Raw genomic sequence first — 25,652 nt, forward strand, 5'->3', positions numbered from 1 at the left:
TGTGTTTACAGATGGGAGCTTAGGCTTGTTCGAGCTCCCGTCTAATCTCATTCCTCGCGAGATGATGCAATATGACATGGTGGAGGAACAATGAAGCCTCTCTGCGGCATTAGGCGGTCGCGCAGAGGTTAACAGGAGTTCTCAGTTTTTCTGTGCAGAAAACGCACACAGAAACAGTCAAGTGTGTCCCCTGCCTAAGAGGATATCATAGCGGTACTCAGTGGCATAGCAATAGGGGATGCAGAGGTTCCAACTGCACCGGGGCTGTGGGCCCACTAGGGGCCCTTCATCTTCCATCGTATTAGTTTGCATTGCTGCTATGCTGGTAACAATCACCTCTATATTTGCATTGAATAGTAGTCATCATTAACAAACTGTTTCTTTACTCTGATTACACCTGTCTGACACTGCAGGTGGTTTGGTAAGTTTTGAGGTTCCAAGTTCTTGGAGCTCCATTTAAAACTTGCACTGGGGCCCCAAGATCCTTAGTTATGCCACTGGCAGTACTTGTTATAAGGTGCACATTATGACTGAGCATAATTAAATGGGCACTATGGCGAAAAATTTGAAATATGTACAAACATATACAAATAAGAAGTACATTTTTTCCAGAGTAAAAGGAGCCATAAATTACTTTTCACCTATGTTGCTGTTACAGTAGGAAGTAGAAATCTGACAGAAGTGACAGGATTTGCACTAGTCCATCTCTTCATGGGGAGATTCTAAGGGATTTATTTTCAAAAGCACTTAGTGAATGGCAGTTGCTCTGTCCAACTGCCAAAAAACTGTGTAGCGAGCAGGGAAGCTGGCCAGCATCATTGTTTAAATCCTTTTTAGAGAATATCTTTATAAAGAATAAAATCCTTGCTGAGAATCCCCTATGAAGAGATGGACTAGTCCAAAACCTGTCACTTCTGTCAGATTTCTACTACCTACTGTAAGCGACAGCAACATAGGAGAAAAGTAATTTATGGCTCATTTTACTCTGGAAAAATGTAACTTCTTATTTGTATATGTTTGCACATACTTTAAATTTTACATTTTTTTTACCATAGTGCCCCTTTTAGTTGGGGGGGGGGGGGGGGGGGAGTAAAGCTGCACCAGGTATAACTTATTGAGGGTAAGGGTGCTGCTGATGCCTGAAGGAAGTAAAGAGAGTGCCTGGCCAACCTATACTGGGGGCAACTGTTCATGTCTAACATATACTGGGGGCAACTGTACCTAGCTACCTGTACTGGGGGCACATTCCTATACTGAGTGTTTTTTGGGGTGCTCACTGCAAATGCGGTGCAAATTTTTGGGTGCTGTTCGATCAATCCAATTTGGTGGGTGGGGCACAACCTCACAAGTTTGCTTCAGGCAGCAAAAAGTCTAGAACCGGCCCTAAATACATCACTATTGAATATGCAAATCATCTTTATGCCCCTAAAAGCCAGACACATATCTAGAATGTGTACCTATAGCCTACTAATTTTACATAGTCACATTAACCCAATATGCAGTAACTACAGCTGTATTGTGCCTGATTGCTCCCCATCTGTGCAAGGCATGGCATAATATGGCTGTATGAGATAGGGCTTGCCATCCGAGTAGTACAGGATACCCAGATAGCTCTATTGTAAAGATCAGCATTTTTATTTCGTTGTATTGCCAGCTCTCCTCCACTTCCAAGAAACTATGAGAAATGGAATTCTAAGATCAGAGGTTTGTATTTCAGATGCATTTATACCTTAGCTGAAGTTAGTTAAGCAAGTGGCGAGAGACCAGGGTCCCGTCTTTAGTTCCGTCTCTGTGCCCGGGGGAGGGGGGGGGGTAACTACAGGGGAGCGGCCCCATGTGACCACAGGGGGGCCCAGAGCTGTAAGGGGCCCCAACTACTAATTCACTCTCTCTGATGAATGGATCCATCCTCCAGATCAGGATTTTTTGTCTCTACACTTGTTATGGGTATGAAGATTATGATGTCCACACTTGTTTTATGACCCTTGTGAGATGGTCCCACAGGGTGAGGGTCATCAGGGTAGGCAAGGGAAAGGGTGTAAACCTTGGGGCCCCATCAAAATTGATTTGTAATTACACCCCTGTCTGTGCCCAAACATTTTAACTTTATGCAACTTACATTGGCTCGCTACCTTGATTGCAAGTAGTAAAATGCAATAGCATAAAAGATCTACCCCAGTCTTACCTGCTAAGAGTCCAATTAGAAGCATGACAACCCATCCTGACCACGCATCTAGAAGTCCTTTGATGAACTCCCACACAGACTCCTTGCTTTTGCTTGTGATCTGGAGTGATGATAATAATATTAATAATAATAATTAATGAAAATGTCAACCCATCCTCACATCTTCAGTGATTTTCAGAGCTTGAACAGAGGCACCAAAATAGGATAAAACAGTGTCAAAACCGTTTAAAAGAGGAGGTAGTGTTGGACTTACCTCCCTAGTAGACCAAACATACTAAATTCTGTTATTTCATACAAAAAATAGCATTTTATAGGTACTCCAAATTGCAACACGTTTCACAGGCACAATCCTGCTTCATCAGACAAATCGGTGTGAGCAAAATAGTAAGGATCTAGTATACAGCCAAGTGCCTGTCGTTTCTTATATGTAAGATGTTCTTTTAAGCAACTACCAATTCTTATCCATTATGATTGTAAACTTACTTGGACAAATAGAATGCATAAAATGTGTTAATGCTGTAAATTGTATTCTTCCAACTCATGTCAAAATTCAAATTTACTGCTGCTATGGACCAGAAAACATTCATTTAAAGATGTTCTATATTCTTCAGCAAGGTCAGACCTGTCTTTTTTCATGGTATCAGTGGCGTAGCAATAGGGGTTGCAGAGGTAGCAGCCACTTCGGGTCCCCATGAGGCCCTTCCTCAACCAAAGTATTAGCTGTTTATTGGTCCTGTGGTGGTAATAATCACTTCTATAGATGCTTTGAATAGTAGTAATTATTAAAAAACTGTTTCCCATCCCCTGCTTGCACCTCTGACACTGTGACTGACCTTGGCAGGTTTTGTTGTGCCAAGGTGCTTGGGGGGCCCAGTGTAAAACTTGCACCGGTACAGTTATTGCATTTATATAAAGAAGTAGTATTTATATAAAGAAGGGTCACACTTGAGCAGTTGATTATAAGGCTGAGGGTAATGTTATATGGGCGAACCTAAAGTTGAGTGGTTGCTGTGACTAGTTATTACATGCTGTGCCCAGCTAAGGTGACAAGTCTACACTAGATTCTACAGCCTTTTCAACATTCAAAATCTTCACTCAGGCTTCCTCACTGAGTTGTTCTCACTGATCAACTGGCAGTATCTCTGGTCATTTGATAAAGGTAACTGGGCAATGGGCACTAGATTTCAATAGGTCTAATATAGCTCTTCTTAAGAAAAAAAAGGGGTGTTTCCCATAACAACCAGTCATACATCTATCTGGTTTAATTTGCAAATCAAACTGTAGAAAGAGCAGTTGGAACCAAGACAAAAAAATTCAGGTGAAAAATCAGGAGACAGACTTCCTATGCCCATCAGATGTGTGACCATAAAAAAATACCACTCACTATATCTGTACCATTTAACTGAATTTGTCCAGGGGGGTAACACAGTGTTGTATTAAGGTATCCTGGAAGCCTGATTTTTATACTTTTTAAAACAAAACCTTTGTTGAACATGAACTAAAAAATAAAACAGTTGATAAAAAGTATTTGCCTGCTATTTGTTTTCTTATTTGTGGTCAGGGCAGCCATCAGTGTGGGACAACTGACACTGCAGTGAGGAGCCCAGGGCTTTTGGGGGCCCTGGGCCCCTCAAAGTGCTGTAGGGGCCACATGTGCTGGCTGCGGGCCTGTGGCTAGCTCACCAGCACACAGCGTTCCAGTACTTAGAGAAGAGTAACATCAGCGCTTGAACGTGGGGAGCAGATGAGTGAGCCCGCTACAGCGGAATTTCTATACTGGGGCGACACCTATATCTGGCTACAGGCTACCTATACTGGGGCACCACCTATACCTGGCTACCTATACTAGGGCTGGAACCACCTATACCTAGTATAGGTAGCTAGCTACCTATACTGAGGCACCACCAATACCTGACTACCTATACTGAGGGCACCACCTGTACCTAGCTACCTATACTGGGGCACCACCTATACCTGGCTACCTATACTGGGGCACCTATAGCTTGCTACCTATTTTTGGGGCACCTGTACCTGGCTAACCTATACCGGTGCACCACCCATACCAGGCTACCTATACTGGGGGCAACTATACCAGGATACCTATACTGGGGCACCACCTATAGTTGAATACCTATACTGGGGGCACCTGTATCTTGCTGGCCTATACTGGGGCACCAGCTAAACCAGGCTACCTACACTGGGGGCATCTACACTGGGCTACCTATACTGAGGCACCACCTATAGCTGGCTACCTATACTGGGGGAACCTATACCTGGCTACCTATACTGGGGGCACCTATGCCTGGATACATATACTGGGGGCACCTATACCTGGCTAGGGCAGGGGGATGAGCTCAAACAGAAGGGGACCAGAGGTAACATAGGGGGATAAAAGAGGCAAAGGAGGAAGAGAGGTGGATAAAAGAGGCACAGGGAGAAAAGAGATGAGATGGGAACATGAGGTCACACAGAGGGACACAAAAGAGGCACAAACTGAGGTGAGACAGAGGGGGACAAAAGAGAACGGATAAAGGATAAGAACAGAACTACAAGTCCCTATTTCATTTGTTAACCGGGGACTACCTGTAATGTGCTAGTATTTGGTCCCACTTTTTGCCGCATCACGCTGTGCATGTCGCTTTCTTCAGTGTCGGAGCCATGCACATTTTTCGCAGCAGCGCACTTCGCGGTAGTGGGCGGGCACAGTAACCAGTGGGTGGGCCCAGGGAGGGGGGGGGTCAAGCCCTGATGATGTGTGAGGGGCCCCAAAATTTATGATGGCGGCCCTGTTTGTGGTCTGTAGAGTTTTGAATTTATTTTGTAAACCTCTCATAGGGAATGTGGCTGTGGCTTTGTGCCATGTATTTACCATCCTAAATGTATGTGAGAAAGACTATTGGATTCCTTTAAATATTTTTCCAATTTTGTTCCTGGTTTGAAATGTACTTTCAGAGAGCTAATGTGTAACTGAAGCATGAAATATGATTGGTTACCTATGGGGCCATGCTTTTCTGTTCCATCTCCTTTGAAGACTGATATCCATTAATAATAATAATAATGCTAACATGTGTATAGGACTTTTCTCCTCACAGATTCAAAGTGCTTGCGAGTTGTAGCCTCTAAGGCCTCTTTCACTCTATATGTGTTGCTGAGCGTATTTACGCAATGCGTATGGTGTGCGACACCTAAAGAACAACAGAAGTGCATAGACTGCACTGTCTGATGTTCACACTTCGGGCTCTGTGCAGCTGTGCGATGCGATATCAGGCTGTTGCATGTATTTTTGCCAAAATGCAATTCTGACCCATTCACTGTTCACAGTTGCATATGTGTTCTGATCACATAGCTATCTGCATTGCTAGTGTGAACGAGGCCTATGGACATGCTCATTAGGCCACCCAGAGTGTTGCCCAAGTACTCCTTATTTAACAGATACTGTCCCCTTTCAGGATGTGAAGCCAGGTGTTCTGCGTACCTTAACCAATAGACTATCCAGCCACTGCACTAATATCAAGACTACTGATGGTGATATCTAAGAGAACTAATTGAGAAGCATGTGATCTATTTGGTCAGGTGATAGATAGGTAAGTCTCTGATTTTCTAGTCATTATCATGTGCTAAAGCAGCATGTGATCACAGCAAATCAGAGCTTGGCAAATCAGCTGACCAAACAAATCACATGCATATCCATGAGTTCTCCTAGATATGACCATCACTAATCAAGAAACTATTTTGGTACCCAATAAAAAAAAGTGTTTTTTATTTCCTCTTTTCTATACTTTTTTGTTTCAGAAGAGTCAACATACCACTTGCATAAAACATAAGCCTTCTTGCAATACGTCACTTCTCATCCACTGCTTTGATGGATGTATTGCCTTTACTTTAAAGGGATACTGTAGGGGGGTCGGGGGAAAATGAGTTGAACTTACCCGGGGCTTCTAATGGTCCCCCGCAGACATCCTGTGTTGGCGCAGCCACTCACCGATGCTCCGGCCCCGCCTCCAGTTCACTTCTGGAATTTCTGACTTTAAAGTCAGAAAACCACTGCGCCTGCGTTGCCATGTCCTCACTCCCGCTGATGTCACCAGGAGTGTACTGCGCAGACACAGACCATACTGGGCCTGCGTTGTGCGCTCTTGGTGACATCAGCGGGATCGAGGACACGGCAACGCAGGCACAGTGGTTTTCTGACTTTAAAGTCAGAAATTCCACAAGTGAACTGGAGGCGGGGCCGGAGCATCGGTGAGTGGCTGCACCAACACAGGATGTCTGCGGGGGACCATTAGAAGCCCCGGGTAAGTTCAACTCATTTTTCCCCGACCCCCCTACAGTATCCCTTTAAAGGTACAGAAGTATTTTCACAGTTCTGTAGTGCTTGCCTAGCTATTGCTGTAGTCCTCCTACCCTGCCATAAGGTTGTATTGCATTGCATTGGCTTAGTTGGAGCATTATTTTTACTGTACTATAAGTCGGATCAGCTATGAAAAGCAGGTTAACGTGCTCTTACTTTTCTATGCCTGTCCGTATCCCTGGACTTCTCCCTTAACCAGTCGATCGTGTGGAAATCCTCATATGTCCCAACATCTGGAATTGGCTCATCAAGGAAATCCATGAGGTTGCTGGAACCATTTATCTCTCCGGTATTAACCATGTTGGCTTCTACAATCAAACAGAAATCAGATTATTAAATAGTTTCATATAAACAATGCATTTTTCAGATGGTGTTTGATCGTCAATGTATACAATGGTTTTATTTTGTTGTATACACATCTTTGATGTTTAATCAGTTGCATGTTCTTCTGACTATAAACATTTTATTTACTTATTGGAGAGCTAAAGGTTGAAGAAACATGTTATATTAATGGTAACTTGCAACATGTGTTTTATGGGAAATTACCTCCTAAATTTTGAATATTAGAGTAGAGTTTTAGAAAATGTCCCATGTTGTAGATTAATCATTGTCCCCATTTCTCGAATTGTACTCCGCTTCCTCGTTCAGGGACAGTTATGCTGCCAGACACACAAAAAACACAAAAACAGTACCTAATGTCACATCTGTAAAGAGGAACTGTAGTGAAAATAATGTAATGAATAAAATTGCTTATTTTTTTACAATATTAATTCATAAATGATTGATAAATGATCAGTGTGTGCCCATTGTAAAACCTATCCTCACACTGATTTACATTCCGACATCTTTAGTCCTATCAGGAATAGTTTTTCGGAATGTTTGTATACTCAGTCTTTGGAAGCCAGTACAAATAATACCTGACCTACCAGAATGCTCTCATTTGGTTCAATAAAATTACGGTTCTTAACCTCACCAGTTTTTTTTTTCTCCTGATAGATAAGTTTACCTTTATCTCCTATATTTTCAAACTGTTTTTAATAATTTTATTTGACTTTGGTGCCTCTGAACCACATACATAATCATACCACCTTGATATATACAGTATACCTTTGTTGGTTGGTCTATAAATGCAGAGAGTGACTTTTTAACTATTAAGCCTATTGGGTTTGGGTTTGTTCTCCTCATCAACTTACTGTTGTGCCATTGCTGTGGTACTCAAATGTGCATACAATTATGCATGTTGTCTTACTGGTAATCCCTGTGTAAGAAATTTACTATACTATATTGACTCTTGGTTTCCTCCCACATTTCCCTCCCATTCCACTATTTCTCACTACGGTGCCTCTTTAACCGTCCAGTAATTTGATTTTGCCATGAGGTGGTGAAAAAAGGAGAAGGGGGGATAAAATAAATTCAGAGCATGCTAAGATACTATAGTCAGTGAGCAAGTGAGCAGGTTCACAATCCACACATACACAATAAAGGTAGCCATATATCTAGCGATTTTGTTGTACAGTCGACCATTCGATTCAATCATTTTATCTAATAGAGAAAATCAGGAGAGAATCGGGTGTGTTAGAGTATGCCCAATTAATGAAAAGAAAATTTTATGTCGAATTTACCAGCTTAGTCGATTGAGCAGGATGCAAGATATTGGTTGATCACACAGGAATCGGTTACTGTTCATCACAAGTCATTCAATCGACTCTGAATCGATTTATGCATTCAGAGCATAGAGACACAACATCAGTCAGATTTATTAGTGAAGGTGAATCGCATAGGATATCGCTTGTAGTGTTTGGGTCACTAGTTGATCGACTTTCGGTCAACCACACTGAAGTCGATTCCTTAATAAAGTCGATCGCTTTGTCGATTGCGTCAGAATCGCCAGATGTATGGCTACCTTAAGAGGAGTGGTTGCCATAGCCATACATAAGGTTGAGTGGTCTGTCTATTGGGGCTGTGTCATTATGTAAATGCTAGTCAGTTCAGAGCCATAAGTCCAAGATTACATTTTACACTAACCCCAAAGCAGAGTTTATATCCTTCAAGAATCTGCACTCCTAGAACAGCTGCAGCGAGAGATCCCTGGGCCAAAATCCGGGGGCCATGTTTAATGATTACCACTATGCAAATCAAAACATAGTGGTAAATCATTACCACTATAAAACAAGTAATGGGGTGATACATGTGCCCTCAGAAGCAGTGGACCAGTTGCTGTTGCAGCCTCTGCAACCCCTATTCCTATACCACTGTTGCTAGTCACAGATATGGAGAATCATTCAGGGCCCTTTTCCACTAGCAATCGCTAGCGTTCACGCTGAACGCTAGCGATTGCTGAATCGCAATTACCGGCGATTCCCAGACGTTCGTGGCCGCGATTTTGCTATGCTATGCACTGCATAGCAAAATCGCGGCAATTATCGCTCCGCCGCGCGTTCGCGTTCCCGGCAAAAACGAATCGCTACGGTTTGCTTTTTACCATAGGAATCGCGGTAGGTCATTTCCACTACCGCGATTCCTATGTTAAAAAGCAAACCGTAGCGATTGTAAAATCGCTAGCGGTTTGCGTTTTTGCGATTCAGCCAGCGCAAACGCGCTGGTGGAAAAGGGCCCTCAGAGTTGTAACTATAGCAAGAGCAGTTGCTATGGGGCCTGATAGAACAAAGGGGGGTCCAAATGTTGCCAAACTTGTTTACGGCTCATTTCTTTTTTGTATTCACTAACCCTGTGGCTGCCAGATAATTTTATTTAAACAGGACAGCAGTGCTCGGGAGTAGGTAGCTTAATGTGTAAATTTTGGAAATGAGGGAAATAGATGTTGCTCACTAATCCATAGCCTACAGGAAATAGGAGTTGAATATGACAGTATCTCTACTGAATACATTGGATGATCAGGATTGGATTCCTTTCCTGTCTGAAATGACATTACTTGTCACAAACTGCACATCAGGTATTGTATGTCTTGAGGTGTAAATATCTATACATCTGTGTGCCCATGTGCTGCATTATATCTGTGTGTATGTATGTTGCATATGTACAAATGTTTCCATTTCAGATTAGAGTTGTCACAGGAAATAAGTGAAATGACAGGCTATTGATAATGTGCAGTTTCCAGTACTTCGTAGTATTTTGGGTTTACAACATTTTCTTGGTAAATTTGGTGGTTATGCCTCATACATAATTTAAAACTAACTAGGGATGGTCTAGATCAATAGATCACTAAATCTGTATCCAAATGTATGCATCTTGAAAATGGTCCAACCAAAATCCACCAAAGTTGAATCTTATTAGTTAACTTAGTATTATTTGATTCGCATTGATCATCCCTAAATCACCCTTTTAATCTTGACCCCTAGCCCTCACCAGTAAGCTTAACCAATAAAGAAAGAACACCTTTGGCTAGTTAGGCGCATCCCAAATGGATAAATTACCGTATTTTTCAGACTATAAGTCCCTCCAAACTATAGGACACACCTAGGTTTAGAGGGCAGAAACCAGGGGGGGGGGGAAAATATATACTAAACCACGGGCCAACATTCGTATCGGGGAAACCTTGTATTGGTACTATAAGATGCAGGGACTTTTTCTCCCCAATTTGGGGACAGAAAAAGTGTGTCTTCTAGTCCGATAAATACGGTACCAACATGCTGTATGTTCTTCGTTATCATACAGTATAACATAATATTCCATCCATATGCACCTTGCCAACAATAAAATATGTGAATTGACAGGATAAGGAATTGGCTCTTGGGTGCATGTAAATGTAATCAAAGAGGCATTTTATTCCAATGTATATCAAAATTCCTATAAGAATACATATACCCTGAATAAAAAAGCATAAATAAACCAAAACACCACACTCACCTAAAAAGCCAGCTCACTGCCTGTTCGGTAATTGAGGCTGCAGCCCTCAAAAACCTGTATGGTAAGTGATCTCACTTGTGCAGTAAAATCAAGCAAGATAGATTTTGCAGCACTGAAATAAAGCACCTAAATAACAAAAACACAGTCCATCTATAACGTGGGGGAATTATGCAAAATAACAGAACCACACATCTTCCTGACAGGAGGCAGATGGTAAGAGGTGTATAATAAAAAAAAGAATATACAGTATATACGGTATATACAACTTTTAGAGGCAAAAAAAACAGACACAGGGACACTGGGAGCCCAATATTGTGCAGTATCGTCTGGTCAGATGGGATAGACTATATTGAAGTATACATATACTCACAAGTGTAGGTTGCAAGCCAGGCAAGTGTTATGTGCACGTGAGGAAGTACCATCCCCACTCGGCCTTTTTTGGAAGATGATGTAGTGCTCGCAACTCCAAAATTAAAAAAATGGTCTTATACTCGGATTGAGATCAAAGACGGAGTAAACTCCTCTTAAAGCAGTTTAAAACCCTGACAGAATATTTAACAAAAACCTGTTTTCCTACTTTTTATATGCCATACGGTTATCATATTTGCATTTGTGCATAAGTATTATTATTCATTTAGAAATTATAGGTTCCTGAAAGTACAGTTTTTTGCTTTGTGAGCTGACTTTGCATTTTATTAATAACTGGTTTTATTCATTGCTGTATTGCAGGCAGACATACTTTCAGTGTCTCTCTGTCTCCACCAGCTCCTGCACAGTCAGAGAATGTGTCACATTTCTCACTTGATACATTTAAGTAAACACAAGAAAACATTCTCTAAAGTTTGGATGCGTCCACATTTCGCTGCACTGAACTTTCAAGCTCTGTGTGTAACCCTTCAAATGCTGGTCTAGTAAAAAAAAAAAAATGCTGGTTGCATATAATATGCTGTAAATAATGTTTTATAGCAAACATGAAATGCTGGGTTATATTCCGCTTTACGGAGGTTACTATCTATACTAGGGGAAGGTAGGAGTCGCCCAAGGTATCAGTAGTCTAGTAGGTAGGTAGGTAAGAAGTTCTTACCTTGGTGTCAAGTTAAGAGTAACTCTCATCGAAAAACTTGCATTCTTGAACCTTGACACCATTAACGTAAGAACTTCTTACCTACCTACCAGACTACTGATACCTTGGGCACCTCCTACCTTCCCACAGTGTATATATATATATATATATATATATATATATATATACATATACATACATACAGGATCTTCTCAAAAAATTAGCATATTGTGATAAAGTTCATTATTTTCTGTAATGTACTGATAAACATTAGACTTTCATATATTTTAGATTCATTACACACAACTGAAGCAGTTCAAGCCTTTTATTGTTTTTCTTATTGATGATTTTGGCATACAGCTCATGAAAACCAAAATTTCCTATCTCAAAAAATTAGCATATTTCATCCGACCAATAAAAGAAAAGTGTTTTTAACCACTTTACCCCCACCCGTACACATTTCTCCATCCCCTTTTCCATCCTTTTACCACCAGGGACCGAGAAATCCGTACTTCCCGCGCTCCCGCCGCTGCCCGCGCTCCCGCTCGCTTATGCGCACACTCCCGCTCACATGCACGCCGCCGCCCGCTCGCCCGGAGATCAATGAACGGGAAAATCCATTCCCGTTCGTTGATCTAAGCCCCCGCAATGATCGCTGCTTCTACGAGAAGCAGCGATCATTGTGAAGAAAAAAAAGTTCCAAGCCTCTTTGTACTTCCTGCAAGCGTCCTTCTGGACGCTTGCAGGTCGCATAAATAAAATGTTACTGTGGCCATCTTGTGGCCAAATAGTAAAACTACACCCTAAAGCATTTTTCACATACAAATACACTACTTTTACACAACAAATTACCTCATTACCTCCCACACTCCCCATTTTTTTTTTTGGTAATGAAAAATAAATAAAAAAATTTACAATAAAAAAAAATACATAAATAGTTACCTTATGGACTGAACTTTTTAAATATTTATGTCAGGAGGGTACAACACTGTTACTTTATAAACTATGGGCTTGTAATTAGGGATGGATGCAAAACTGAAAAAAATGCACCTTTATTTCCAAATAAAATATTGGTGCCAAACATTGTGATAGGGACATAATTTAAACGGTTTTATAACCGGGACAAATGGGCAAATACATTTCATGGGTTTTAATTACAGTAGCATGCATTATTTAAAAACTATAATGGCCGAAAACTGAAAAATAATGAATTTTTTCCCACATTTTTCCTATTTTCCCATTAAAACATATTTAGAATCAAATAATTCTTGGCATAATGTCCCACCTAAAGAAAGCCTAATTGGTGGCGGAAGATACAAGATATAGTTCGTTTCATTCATTGTGATAAGTAATGATAAAGTTATAGACGAATGAATGGAAGGAGCGCTGAAAGGTGAAAATTGCTCTGGTGCTCTAGGGGTAAAACCCCTCAGTGGTGAACTGGTTAAAACAAAAAAAGTCAACCTTCCAATAATTATGTTCAGTTATGCACTCAATACTTGGTCGGGAATCGTTTTGCAGAAATGACTGCTTCAAAGCGGCGTGGCATGGAGGCAATCAGCCTGTGGCACTGCTCAGTTGTTATTCAGCCCCCTTTGGTCTGAGTGCAGTTAATTGCCCATAGACATTGCCTGATTGGTGCTAATGACTAAATAGAATGCACCTGTGTGTAATCTAATGTCAGTACAAATACAGCTGCTCTGTGCGGCCTCAAAGGTTGTCTAAGAGAATATTGGAAGCAACAACACCATGAAGTCCAAAGAACACACCAGACAGGTCAGGGATAAAGTTATTGAGAAATTTAAAGCAGGCTCAGGCTACAAAAAGATTTCCAAAGCCTTGAACATCCCACGGAGCACTGTTCAAGCGATCATTCAGAAATGGAAGGAGTATGGCACAACTGTAAACCTACCAAGACAAGGCCGTCCACCTAAACTCACAGGCCAAACAAGGAGAGCGCTGATCAGAAATGCAATCAAGAGGCCCATGGTGACTCTGGATGAGCTGCAGAGATCTACAGCTCAGGTGGGGGAATCTGTCCATAGGTGAACTATTAGTCATGCACTGCACAAAGTTGGCCTTTATGGAAGAGTGGCAAGAAGAAAGCCATTGTTAACAGAAAAGCATAAGAATGTTTGTAGTTTGCCACAAGCCATGTGGGGGACACAGCAACCATGTGGAAGAAGGCGCTCTGGTCATATGAGACCAAAATGGAACTTTTTGGCCAAAATGCAAAACGCTATGTGTGGCGGAAAACCAACACTGCACATCACTCAGAACACACTGTCAAATATGGTGGTGGCAGCATCTTGCTCTGGGGGTGCTTCTCTTCAGCAGGGACAGGGAAGCTGGTCAGAGTTGATGGGAAGATGTATGGAGCCAAATACAGGGCAAACATGGAAGAAAACCTCTTGGAGACTGCAAAAGACTTGAGACTGGGGCGGAGGTTCACCTTCCAGCAGGACAACGACCCTAAACATAAAGCCAGGGCAACAATAGAATGGTTTAAAACAAAACATATCCATGTGTTAGAATAGCCCAGCCAAAGTCCAGATCTAAATCCAATCGAGAATCTGTGGCAAGATCTGTAAACTGCTGTTCACAAACACTGTCCATCTAATCTGACTGAGCTGTTTTGCAAAGAAGAATGCGCAAGGATTTCATTCTCCAGATGTGCAAAGCTGGTAGAGACATACCCTAAAAGACTGGCAGCTGTAATAGCAGCAAAAGGTGGTTCTACAAAGTGTGTGTACAGAGTACATATATATATAAACTGCATTTTGTGTTCAATTATGTTATCTTTGACTAATAGTTAACGGTTTTTGATGAGCAGAAACATTTAAGTGTGACAAACATGCCAAAGAATAAGAAATCAGGAAGGGGGCAAATAGTTTTTCACACCACTATATATATATATATATATATATATATATATATATATATATATATATATATATATATATATATATATATATATATATATATATATATGTATATATATATATATACACTATGTTGTTGTGAGAGTTTGCTGCTAGTTTCTTTCCAGACTGAAAACAATCTATTTTTTATTTTATATACAAAATCAACATGCACCATAATTGGATAATCCAATCTCTTTTATTCTAAAATACAGCAACAATCACTTAAAAAGACTGCACAATAGGGAGCCCTTCTGTAGTTGTAAGGAAAGAGTGAATGCTGTGTGGATAGGGCCTAAGATTATTCTGCAGTCATTTTAGGTGATTTTTGATGTATTTTAGAATAAAAGAGATTGGATTATCTATAATTGTGGATGGTGATACTGTATATTTCTCTTTTTTTGTATAAGGCTGGAAGGGGTCCATTTTTCACCATGCAGTTTAGCATAAATGTGCACCAGTGCCACCTATTGATATTACAGTATTTTTATATTTTCTTCTTGTATATTTTTAGAGAAAGTGGTTTGAAAAATTGCTCTTTAAAAGTCACTTAGAAATCACTCACAATCACACGTAAAAGCAACTGACATTCAATAATTTATTTTTTTGTTTTAGACAACCCACATAAGCAGTGGCGTACCTAGGGTATTTGATTGACACCCAAGGCCCATATGCAATTAACTTTTTCTCCTAGGTGATATATTGATTCTTTATCAATAAAATACCCTTTAAACTACCTTGCTGGACAATACTCAAAATAATTTTGACAGTACTTTTTCATCTAGTTTTTGATACTTTTGAAATTACAAAATATTGAAATGTTATTTTAAATAGAAGATGAAAAATGATCTCCTAGGAGAAAACTCAGGAGAGAGTGAATTGCATATGGGCCCCAGTGCTGATTATTTACAGACAAACATCCCCGGCAGCAAACATGAGTGTGGTTATAACAGCATGTGGGTAGAGCTAACTGAAATGTAACAGTGTAACTCAGACAGTGGGCCAGAGTTTCCGCCCACAACAGTTAAACAAAGTAACCCTGAAGGTAATTTGACAATGTTATCCCCCTCCAACTAAAAAAAAAACCCATGCTGATGAGTGGCTGGATGCTGATGAATACTGAACAGCACGGTGGCATACTGGAAAGCACTCTCACCTTGCAGCACTGGGTCCCTGATTTGAATCCCAGCCAGGGCACTATCTGCACGGAGTTTGTATGTTCTCCCCGTGTCTGCATGGGTTTCCTCCAGGCACTCCCACAAACCAAAGGCATACATATAAATGAATTGGCTTCCCCCTGAGTTGGCTTTAGGCTATGATGAACATATGACCATGGTAGCGACTGTAAGTAACAAGACCCTGTACATCAACGGCATTATATAAATACTAAATAATAATGAGAGGTGAGTGAATGCTAACAGGCAGATGGTTGGACTGAAAATCTCAATAAGAAAAGCAAAATTGTCTATTGGATAATTGGTCAATGTACCCTCCAAGATAAGGGGTGGGGCCAACACTCAATACATTGGATCAATAAATATGTGTGCACATAATAAGGTCATAAGGCCACCATAATTATACCAATAAAGTTCAATTTATTAATACCTATTAGACAAGGTCCCCTCAATACAAAACCCTCAATACAACCCTCAATATAACATATCCCCTAATCATTAAAACCAAGGAACAATGCAGTGCAATTTAGCCATGACACATAGAGCCATTTTCTGCAGATTTCCAGATAGTCTATCTCTGGCCAGAGAGTTCAATAAACATATCATCCATCCGCCCGCGCATGTATCCAACATCCACACTGCCACACTGTCTCTAAGTCCTGGGGGCCCCCACTGATCACCTATTAGGCAGGACTACCTTTGGCATCCAATCAAGGACAATTCTCTGTATATACAAAACAAGATCCGACTTAAGATGCAAATTCCGGATAACTTGTATATATCCAGCCTTAAGGATACAAGGTACCACTGTGGATGGGTCTCACCCGTAAGGACAGTCCCCGTTTTAGTTAGAATGGCTCCACACTCACTTTAGATGCTGTTATAACCATGGTCTCACCAAGCGTGTTGCGGATTCCGTCACCTTAAGTATTGACATGTTGCCCGCCGCGTGTGCTTCCGCATCCACGCCAACCACGCTGGTTCCTCTATCCGGGGATCGTGCGGCCAGGATGTTGTATCACTGAGTTAGCATCCGCTGTGTCGGCTAGTGCACCGCCCACCGACGCGTTTCACGCCCACATTGGGCGTTTCATCAGGGTGTGGCCAATCTGGCCGTCATGTTCATTTAAAAACAGTCCCTCGCTCCGCCCCATACAGCTCCATAGCAACAACCAAGCTTGCACAATAGCTTGTACGGTGGCTGGGATGAGTCATGCACGCCCAAAGTATGTCAGCATCGCTCCCAATTCGATGATGGCAATATGACAACAATGTCCAGTTTAAAGGGATACAAAAAGACATCCGGGGGGGTGGAGGGGTTTACTTTTTCTTCCTCCACACGGCAAACATCCCATTATATATATCACATCATTGTGGCTTAGGCTACACAATCAGTGCGGATCCATGCAAACCCCATACATTACCCAATGACTTTATTTAGGACTAGACTGCAACTCAGCCTTATTTATGTCTATTGCATCTCAGGAAGGGGGAGAGGTCGAGCTCTGCATTGAGTCCAAAAGGGGCAACAGTGCCCAATTTGTATATCCACATTGCCTCCTTGCAATACAGGACCTCATCAAAATCACCTCTCCTCCCTGAGATCTTCAAGCTGTACAATCCTTTTACCGTTGTGTCCTTCAAGCTATTATTATGATGCTCTCTATAGTGATCATAGATTGCTCCTATAGCTTTACCCCCTGTTATTTTACAAAAATGCTCCAACACCCGGTCTTTAAGCATTCTCTTGGTCTTGCCCACATACTTGAGATTACATGGACATTGTATCATGTATATTACTTTGGTGGTTTCACAATTTATAAAGGATCTGATGGTAAATTCAGTCTTAGCATCACTACTGTGGAACACATTGGTACGTTCAATATATGGGCATAACTTGCATTTTGAACATTTAAACATCCCCACTGGTCTCCTACGATCTAACCAAGTTGAGGGGTTTCTTTGTATCTCACTGTGGACTAGATAGTCCTTTAGGTTCGGTGCCCTTCTGGCAGTCATAAGTGGACGTGGCCCCACAACCTTAGCAACCTCCTGATCAGAGGTCAAAATGGGCCAGAATTTACCAAGTAACTCTCTTAGTCCATCCCAGTGGGCCCCAAAACCGGTTATGAGCCGCATATGTCCCTCCCCCTCCGCATCCCGCGGCACCCCCCCAGGGGCCAGCAATTCTCGTCTATCCCTGCCCCACGCCCTTTTAAGGGCCCTTCGCAGAACAGAGTGCGAGTAACCCCTCTCACGGAACCGCTGATACATAAGACGGGACTCTTTTTTAAAATCCTCATCCCTGCCACAGTTCCTCCGTAATCGGAGGAACTGGCCATAAGGGATACCTCTCTTTAGGGGGACAGGATGATGGCTGGTGGCATGCAAGAGAGTATTTCCAGCTGTGGGTTTGCGAAAAGAAGTGGTCATTACAGTTCCTCCTTCCACCCTTAGCATGAGATCCAAAAAGGAAATCTCCAAACCAAAGGTGTAGGTTAATTTTATATTTCTGTCATTTTGATTCAATTTTAATACAAATTTCTCAAGTTCCCCAGCCGTTCCAGTCCATGCCACCAGTACATCATCCAGATATCTAATCCAGAGGGCGACGTGCGCACCATATTCAGGACTGGGAAACACCTCCTCTCGCTCCCAAAGGCCCAAATGAAGACAAGCATAGGCCGGTGCACACGACGCCCCCATGGATGTACCCCGTAGCTGTTGGTAATATTGTCCCTCAAATGTAAACCAGTTCCGAGTGAGGATAAGTTCCATAGCCTCAACAATGAAGGCATTGTGGGCCCCCGCAGAGGGGTGCCGCTCACGGAGGAAGAGGGACATTGCCCGGAGCCCCTCCTCATGTGGGATCGAGGTGTATAAGGACTCAACATCGATCCCCACAAGGAGGGACCCCGGGGGCAGCACAAAACCGGCCAGGACCCCCAAGACATCTCGTGTATCTTGCACATATGAAGGTAACATTCGAACCAATGGACATACTTTTTTGTCGATAAATTGTCCCAGTCTCTGTGTGGGGCTACCCACTGCTGAAACAATGGGTCGCCCCGGCGGATTTTCAATAGATTTATGCACCTTTGGTAAAATGTATATGATAGGGACATTGTAGGTTGTGACTGTCAGATACTCCCATTCCTGTTTAGTCAGAATACCTTGTGCAAGTCCATCATCCAATAGCTGATTAACTCTATCTTTTATCAAAGAGAAGGGGTTGTCTCTTAGTTTACGATAAGTGCTTCCGTCACTCAACTGTCGTCTTATTTCCTGGATGTATTTTTCCTCATCCATAAGGACAACATTACCCCCCTTATCACTTGGTTTTATAATTAAATTGGGGGCTTTTTTCAATTCCTCCAACGCAGCTATTTCTTGGGATGATAGATTTCTATCACCATGGGGGGGGGATAATTGTAATTTCCATAATTCCTGTTCCACTGTGTCAAGGAATACTTTTACATTTTTATTTTGTGAGAGGGGTGGCATATAGGTAGATTTTAATTTTAAATTAGTCTTCTGTGGTACTGGGGGTGGGAATGGGTATAAGGAATTTTCATTCTGACCTAACTCATTAATTTCAAAGTCACTGTCTGGGGAAGTAAAGTCCTGGCTCAAGTTACCCAACATATCAACCTCAATTTTTTGTTCATCCATCAAGGACTCCAAAGCTATCAAAGTTTCTCTCTCCCCCAAGGTAAGGGGTGTGTATCTTTGTGTAGAGTCCATTAATTGTTGGGGCGGTTGTCCATATGTAATTCTCAATAGTACCTTTCTTAAAAATAGATAGATGTCCTTATATATCTCAAAAACATCACCAGAGGTAGTTGGGGAAAAGGACAATCCTCTTTTCAGCAATGAAATGTGTCTCTCCTGAAGTTGGAACTTAGAGAGATTGATTATATTCCTGCTGGTCCCCTCATTTAAATTCATTACTTCTTCTGGTTCCCACTCCTGGTTACTCTGACAGATATTTCCTCGTCTCTCTCTTCGCTCTTGTCCCACTCCTCCCTTCCCATTCTCCTCTCCCCCCTTCCTCGACCGTCTCTCCCTCCTCTGCCTTGTCCTCTTCCTCTTCTGTTCCTCCCCCTGCCCCTGCCTCTCCTGGGGGTATTGTTTTCCTCTAAAAAAGTGACTGATTTTCTACTTCCAATAGAACCCTCTGTATCGATACTGGACGGCTCCAGACTCTCTAGTCCAGAGGACCCCTTTCTATCTCTTCGTCTAGATTTCTTTTGTTCAATCCTACTAATTGGATTGAGGGCCTCATCCGAGTCCCAACCAGCTAAGTCCCTCTGAAATTTCTGTTGTTTTTGTTTCTTAATACTTGCCTGTATCTTTTCTATCTGTTTTTTCAAATTCTCATTAAATGAATTGAACTCCATATGTGTACTCAATGAGTCCAGTTCCACAACACTTTCAGCTATCTCCTCCGTAATCTCTTTTAGCTGCTCACGTTCCTCATCTGCCATCATCTTTAGGATTTCCAATCCCCGCTCCAATGCTTTTTCCTTCCATTTCTCCACAAACCGCGGAGTTAGAAGGTTACCAGCAGGGATAATTCTCTCCAAAATGCCATTTGGTATTATACCTGCCTTAACATAAGACTCCAGAAGGGGCGCATTCCACTTGCGTTTAAGTTGCTTTATCAATACATTTTTATGTATAAAAAATAGTTCCTTAAGTTCAGAGGTATCATCATCAGTTTCCACAGCTACATTTGAAAAGCTGGCAGCAATTTCACCATCAAGATCCTCACCAATTGTATATGCCATGACAATACTCAACAAATTTTTGTGCGTGCACAACTAAAACATCCTCTTGTCTGTCTACATAAAATTATTTAATAAAAAGGAGGAAAAAGGGGATATAACCCAATATATATTAGGATTGGAGTGGTTGATAGGGGATGCCAGCACCAATTAACTGGCTTTTTTGCTTATTGTTTATAAAACAGTTTTACATCATGAAAATCTCAATAAGAAAAGCAAAATTGTCTATTGGATAATTGGTCAATGTACCCTCCAAGATAAGGGGTGGGGCCAACACTCAATACATTGGATCAATAAATATGTGTGCACATAATAAGGTCATAAGGCCACCATAATTATACCAATTTGAGATGCAATAGACATAAATAAGGCTGAGTTGCAGTCTAGTCCTAAATAAAGTCATTGGGTAATGTATGGGGTTTGCATGGATCCGCACTGATTGTGTAGCCTAAGCCACAATGATGTGATATATATAATGGGATGTTTGCCGTGTGAAGGAAGAAAAAGAAACCCCCCCCCCCCCCTGGATGTCTTTTTGTATCCCTTTAAACTGGACATTGTTGTCATATTGCCATCATCGAATTGGGAGCGATGCTGACATACTTTGGGCGTGCATGACTCATCCCAGCCACCGTACAAGCTATTGTGCAAGCTTGGTTGTTGCTATGGAGCTGTATGGGGCGGAGCGAGGGACTGTTTTTAAATGAACATGACGGCCAGATTGGCCACACCCTGATGAAACGCCCAATGTGGGCGTGAAACGCGTCGGTGGGCGGTGCACTAGCCGACACAGCGGATGCTAACTCAGTGATACAACATCCTGGCCGCACGATCCCCGGATAGAGGAACCAGCGTGGTTGGCGTGGATGCGGAAGCACACGCGGCGGGCAACATGTCAATACTTAAGGTGACGGAATCCGCAACACGCTTGGTGAGACCATGGTTATAACAGCATCTAAAGTGAGTGTGGAGCCATTCTAACTAAAACGGGGACTGTCCTTACGGGTGAGACCCATCCACAGTGGTACTTTGTATCCTTAAGGCTGGATATATACAAGTTATCCGGAATTTGCATCTTAAGTCGGATCTTGTTTTGTATATACGGAGAATTGTCCTTGATTGGATGCCAAAGGTAGTCCTGCCTAATAGGTGATCAGTGGGGGCCCCCAGGACTTAGAGACAGTGTGGCAGTGTGGATGTTGGATACATGCGCGGGCGGATGGATGATATGTTTATTGAACTCTCTGGCCAGAGATAGACTATCTGGAAATCTGCAGAAAATGGCTCTATGTGTCATGGCTAAATTGCACTGCATTGTTTCTTGGTTTTAATGATTAATATGTTATATTGAGGGTTGTATTGAGGGTTTTGTATTGAGGGGACCTTAATAGGTATTAATAAATTGAACTTTATTGGTATAATTATGGTGGCCTTATGACCTTATTATGTGCACACATATTTATTGATGAGATGGTTGGACTGGCTGGATGCTGATAGGTGAGTGGAAGGTGGACAGGTGAATGCTGATATGTGACTGGTTGGCTGGATGCTGATATGTGAGCCAGCTGCCAACCCCACCAGGTCTCCCCCCAACTACACTGTTGTCCCTGAGGCACTCCTCTGTCAGTCCGTTTGCTCCATGCTTCTTGTCTTCATCTTCACTGGCTGCATCTTCTCTGTGGCCTTTGGCATTTTATTACATAATAACATTCTCCAGATCACAGAAGCAGTCAGTGAAGGCAAAGATGGGGAGCATAGAGCCTAATGGAGGAGCGCACCAGCCGGGATAGGTGAGTCACTACTCTGCCAACAACTCTGCAGGAGCCCCGGGAAAATGTCACATGGAGAGGACGCAGGCCAGATGAGATCAGTGAATATTTATGAGAGACAGGGAGGAGCAGCAGCAGGAGCAGCAAGAGAGCTCCATCCTAACAGCAGAGGGGAGACTGTGAGAAAGGTTGTCTGCTGTACCAAGTGTACAGAGCTGCTTTTGTATAGAGCACCCCTTTGGGTTTACTGCTGGTAACCGTTCGCTCAGATTTTTTGATTGTGACAGATGGATCACTTCAGCCCGGGTGTCACCCCCTACCATGGTGGCACCTGGGGTTGCCCACCCCCGCAGCTCCAGCTAGATACGCCACAGCGCATCAAACTAATATTTAATGCTAGGCATAACATTGCACAATGTATGCTTGCTCCCAGAAACAATCATTATTAAGGTTGCCACACACCATACACATTTTTATTTTTGTAAAAATTCTCATTTGAGAATTACAATTGTTTTTTTCCGGCTGATTGTAACTTTTGAAACCTCTGACCAATGTAACACACGTGTGGTAATTTTTTAATTTTTATGATCTCTGAAATTGTTTGGGTCTATAAGGAATTAACAATCTATCCTGCACCATTCTCTTTTCTGAAAAAAATACATCAGAATTTTCAACCACTTCCGATTGTGTAGGAAAAAGTGAAATTCAATTTCACATTTCTTGCTTGGAAAAAAGAACAAAAAAAGAGGGGTTTTTTTTGTCTACAACCAATCATTTGTTTTTATTGAAGAATGGGAAAAGCATGTATTTTTATTTTTATCATGTGTGGCCACCACTGATCATGGGGTTTAACTGGCTTGCACCACTTGAGCACCATTTCAGCAGAAATTTCATTGAAAATGTTCAGCCCACTATGTGCCCATCGATCACTTTCCCCTCCCCCAACACTCTCTCAGTCAATACAAGTACAGACTTCCTTGATCAATGTTTAACTACTTGACATTGGATCAACAGAAGTCTTTAGAAAGTGATTGATAGATTTTCATTAAAGTTGATGTTTTTATCAATTGAACATCTAAACGTTAAAAAAAGTGTGTTGTGTGCAAAATGACCTAGAATTCTTCTTCTCTTTAAACAATTCTGCTTGAAAATAAACATTCCCATGCATACCATTTGGTCTGACTTTACCTGTTAGGTTGCTGTTTGGATACCTAATTCACCCACTTTGTTTTGGGTTTATGCTTCAGAGTGAACCAACAGCAGAAGATGATGATGCCTCAAAGTGTCTCTTCTCCATGAGTTGCAGGATATGCGGAGACAGGATTCCCATGTCAGTGTGCTTTCGGCTACAAAACAAAACAAGGTAATGTTTTCACTTTACTTATGTAACATAAAACTAAACACGCTCTATTGCGCACTCGCCCATCTTCAGGAGCACTTGGCTCCCGAAGATTGCTGAAGCCTCCCACAGTGATAAAAATGAGCAGTCTCCGACCCATCGGTCAGAGACTGCTTACAGGGGATCCCAACTTTAGGAGCACTTGGCTCCCGAAGATTGCCGAAGCCTCCCGCAGTGATGGAAGTGAGCAGTCTCCGACCCATCGGTCAGAGACTGCTTACAGGGGATCCCATCTTTAGGAGCACTTGACTCCCGTAGATTGCCGAAGCCTCCCACAGTGATGGAAGTGAGCAGTCTCCGACCCATCGGTCAGACAATGCTTACAGGGGATCCAGTGCTGGTATGTAGGCACTGTGAGGAGAACGGGAAGCCACTATTGGACCCAGAGTCTTCCCTCTCCTTAGGTAAGTATCCGTTTTTTTTTTGGGGGGGGGGGGGGGAGAGTTGCTTCAGATTTACTTTAAATAAACTTAAGTTTGGAAATAATTCTCTTGATTAATTTTCAGTCTCCCTCCCTTTCTAGGGGCTAAAAACGTATTGTGTAGATAAGATAAAAAAAACAAAATGGCTCGCTTGAGGAGACTAGAGCCTGGTATACACTTTCAATTATGATTGGCCAATCACGGACCAATTTTACCACCTCCATATAGTGTGAGGGTCAACAGATATTGAATATTATGATCAGGCTGTGTAGGTAAACCCTCATATTATATAGAGGTGGTAAAATTGGTCATACATTGAAAGTGTGTACAAGGCTTAAAGAGACACTGAAGCGAAAAAAAAATGATGATATTATGATTTGTATGTGTAGCACAGCTAAGAAATAAAACATTAAGATCAGATGCATCAGTGTAATTGTTTCTAGTACAGGAAGAGTTGAGAAACTCCAGTTATCTCTATGCAAACAAGCCATTAAGCTAAGACTAAGACTAAGTTAGTCATGGAGAGGGCTGTTATCTGACTTTTATTATCTCAACTGTTCCTGGACTATTTACTTTTCCTCTGCTAGAGGAGGGGCCATTACTTCACAGACTGCTCTGAAAGACTCATTTTGAATGCTGAGTGTTGTGTAATGTGCACATATTATAGAATGATGCAATGTTAGAAAAAACACTATATACCTGAAAATAAAAGTATGAGAATATTTTCTTTGCTGCTAATCTTCTAGTAATTATTCATAGTACACAACCAATTCACTATATCATATTTTTTTCGGTTCAGTGTCTCTTTAAGGAGAAAAATTAATTGAATCAGGGCTAATGTTAAGCTTGGTAAACAGAAGCAATTTTGATTGGCCAATGACTGGTCAATTTTACCATCTCCTTGCAGTATGCGAGCTTACCTACACTGTCTTGCAAGTGGTAACACTGGCCAATCTTTGCCTAATCATATAATATTTGGATGTGTGTATGCGTAGAGAAAGGACCGCATTCCAGTGTGTGTGGATGCTGGTGCTGCACCATTAGACTCTATGCCAAGCAATGTGTTTTGTCCCATGCAAAGAGGGAAAATGGGGAAAGATGAGTAGGAAATGTTCCATTTTGAGTAGTAAAAGCTAAACAGTGGATGTCTGAGTATTTATATCATGGATCTTTGGATGTGGTACCGTTATTGATGACTAACCAAGTTATTTGATCCATGGTTACCACATTCACACACTATATTAATTGGCAGAGCTGGCGCTACCATAGCGGCGATGTGGCCAATAATCCCAGGGCCCCAAATTGGCTTCTGGGCCCTTCCAGGTCTCCACCCAGCTTTAGATTCTTTCCCTGCAAAGTTAATGGCTGTGTAGCAACTCACCTGTCCTGACTGGTGCGCTCTTCCGTTAGTCCGTGGCTCTGTACATTTCCATCTTCATCCCTGCTGGCTGCATCTTCTCAGTGACCCAGTGGCATATTATGCAATAACTTGTGCCAGGTCACGGAGGAGAGGCGCCCCTGCAAGGATGAATATGGGAATGCGTGGAGCGACGGACTATTGGAGGAATAAGCCACACGGGACAGGTCGTGACTACAGTACACTGCCGAAAACCCAGCAGGGGCCCTGGAAACTGCAGTATAGTTGGGGGGCAGCTGGCTTGGGAACCCCAGGGGTGTAGGAATTTGGTAGCAAAAATGAGCCACTAATGCCCT

General features: G+C 42.0%; 1 protein-coding gene across 1 annotated transcript in view; it reads right to left on the reverse strand.

The window, feature by feature from the left end:
- CLCN4 (chloride voltage-gated channel 4) overlaps positions 1–25,652 on the reverse strand; it is a 95,447-nt gene that overhangs the window by 67,777 nt on the left and 2,018 nt on the right. Inside the window, exons 2-4 of the mRNA XM_068269897.1 lie at positions 23,307–23,464; positions 6,693–6,844; positions 2,186–2,285 (exon numbers count right to left, since the gene is read on the reverse strand). Of these exons, the coding sequence (XP_068125998.1) occupies positions 2,186–2,285; positions 6,693–6,836 (244 nt within the window). The 5' untranslated portion in view covers positions 6,837–6,844; positions 23,307–23,464. The remainder of the gene's footprint in view (positions 1–2,185; positions 2,286–6,692; positions 6,845–23,306; positions 23,465–25,652) is intronic.

This window comes from Hyperolius riggenbachi, chromosome 2, assembly GCF_040937935.1.
Source record: "Hyperolius riggenbachi isolate aHypRig1 chromosome 2, aHypRig1.pri, whole genome shotgun sequence".
Lineage (NCBI taxonomy): Eukaryota > Metazoa > Chordata > Amphibia > Anura > Hyperoliidae > Hyperolius > Hyperolius riggenbachi.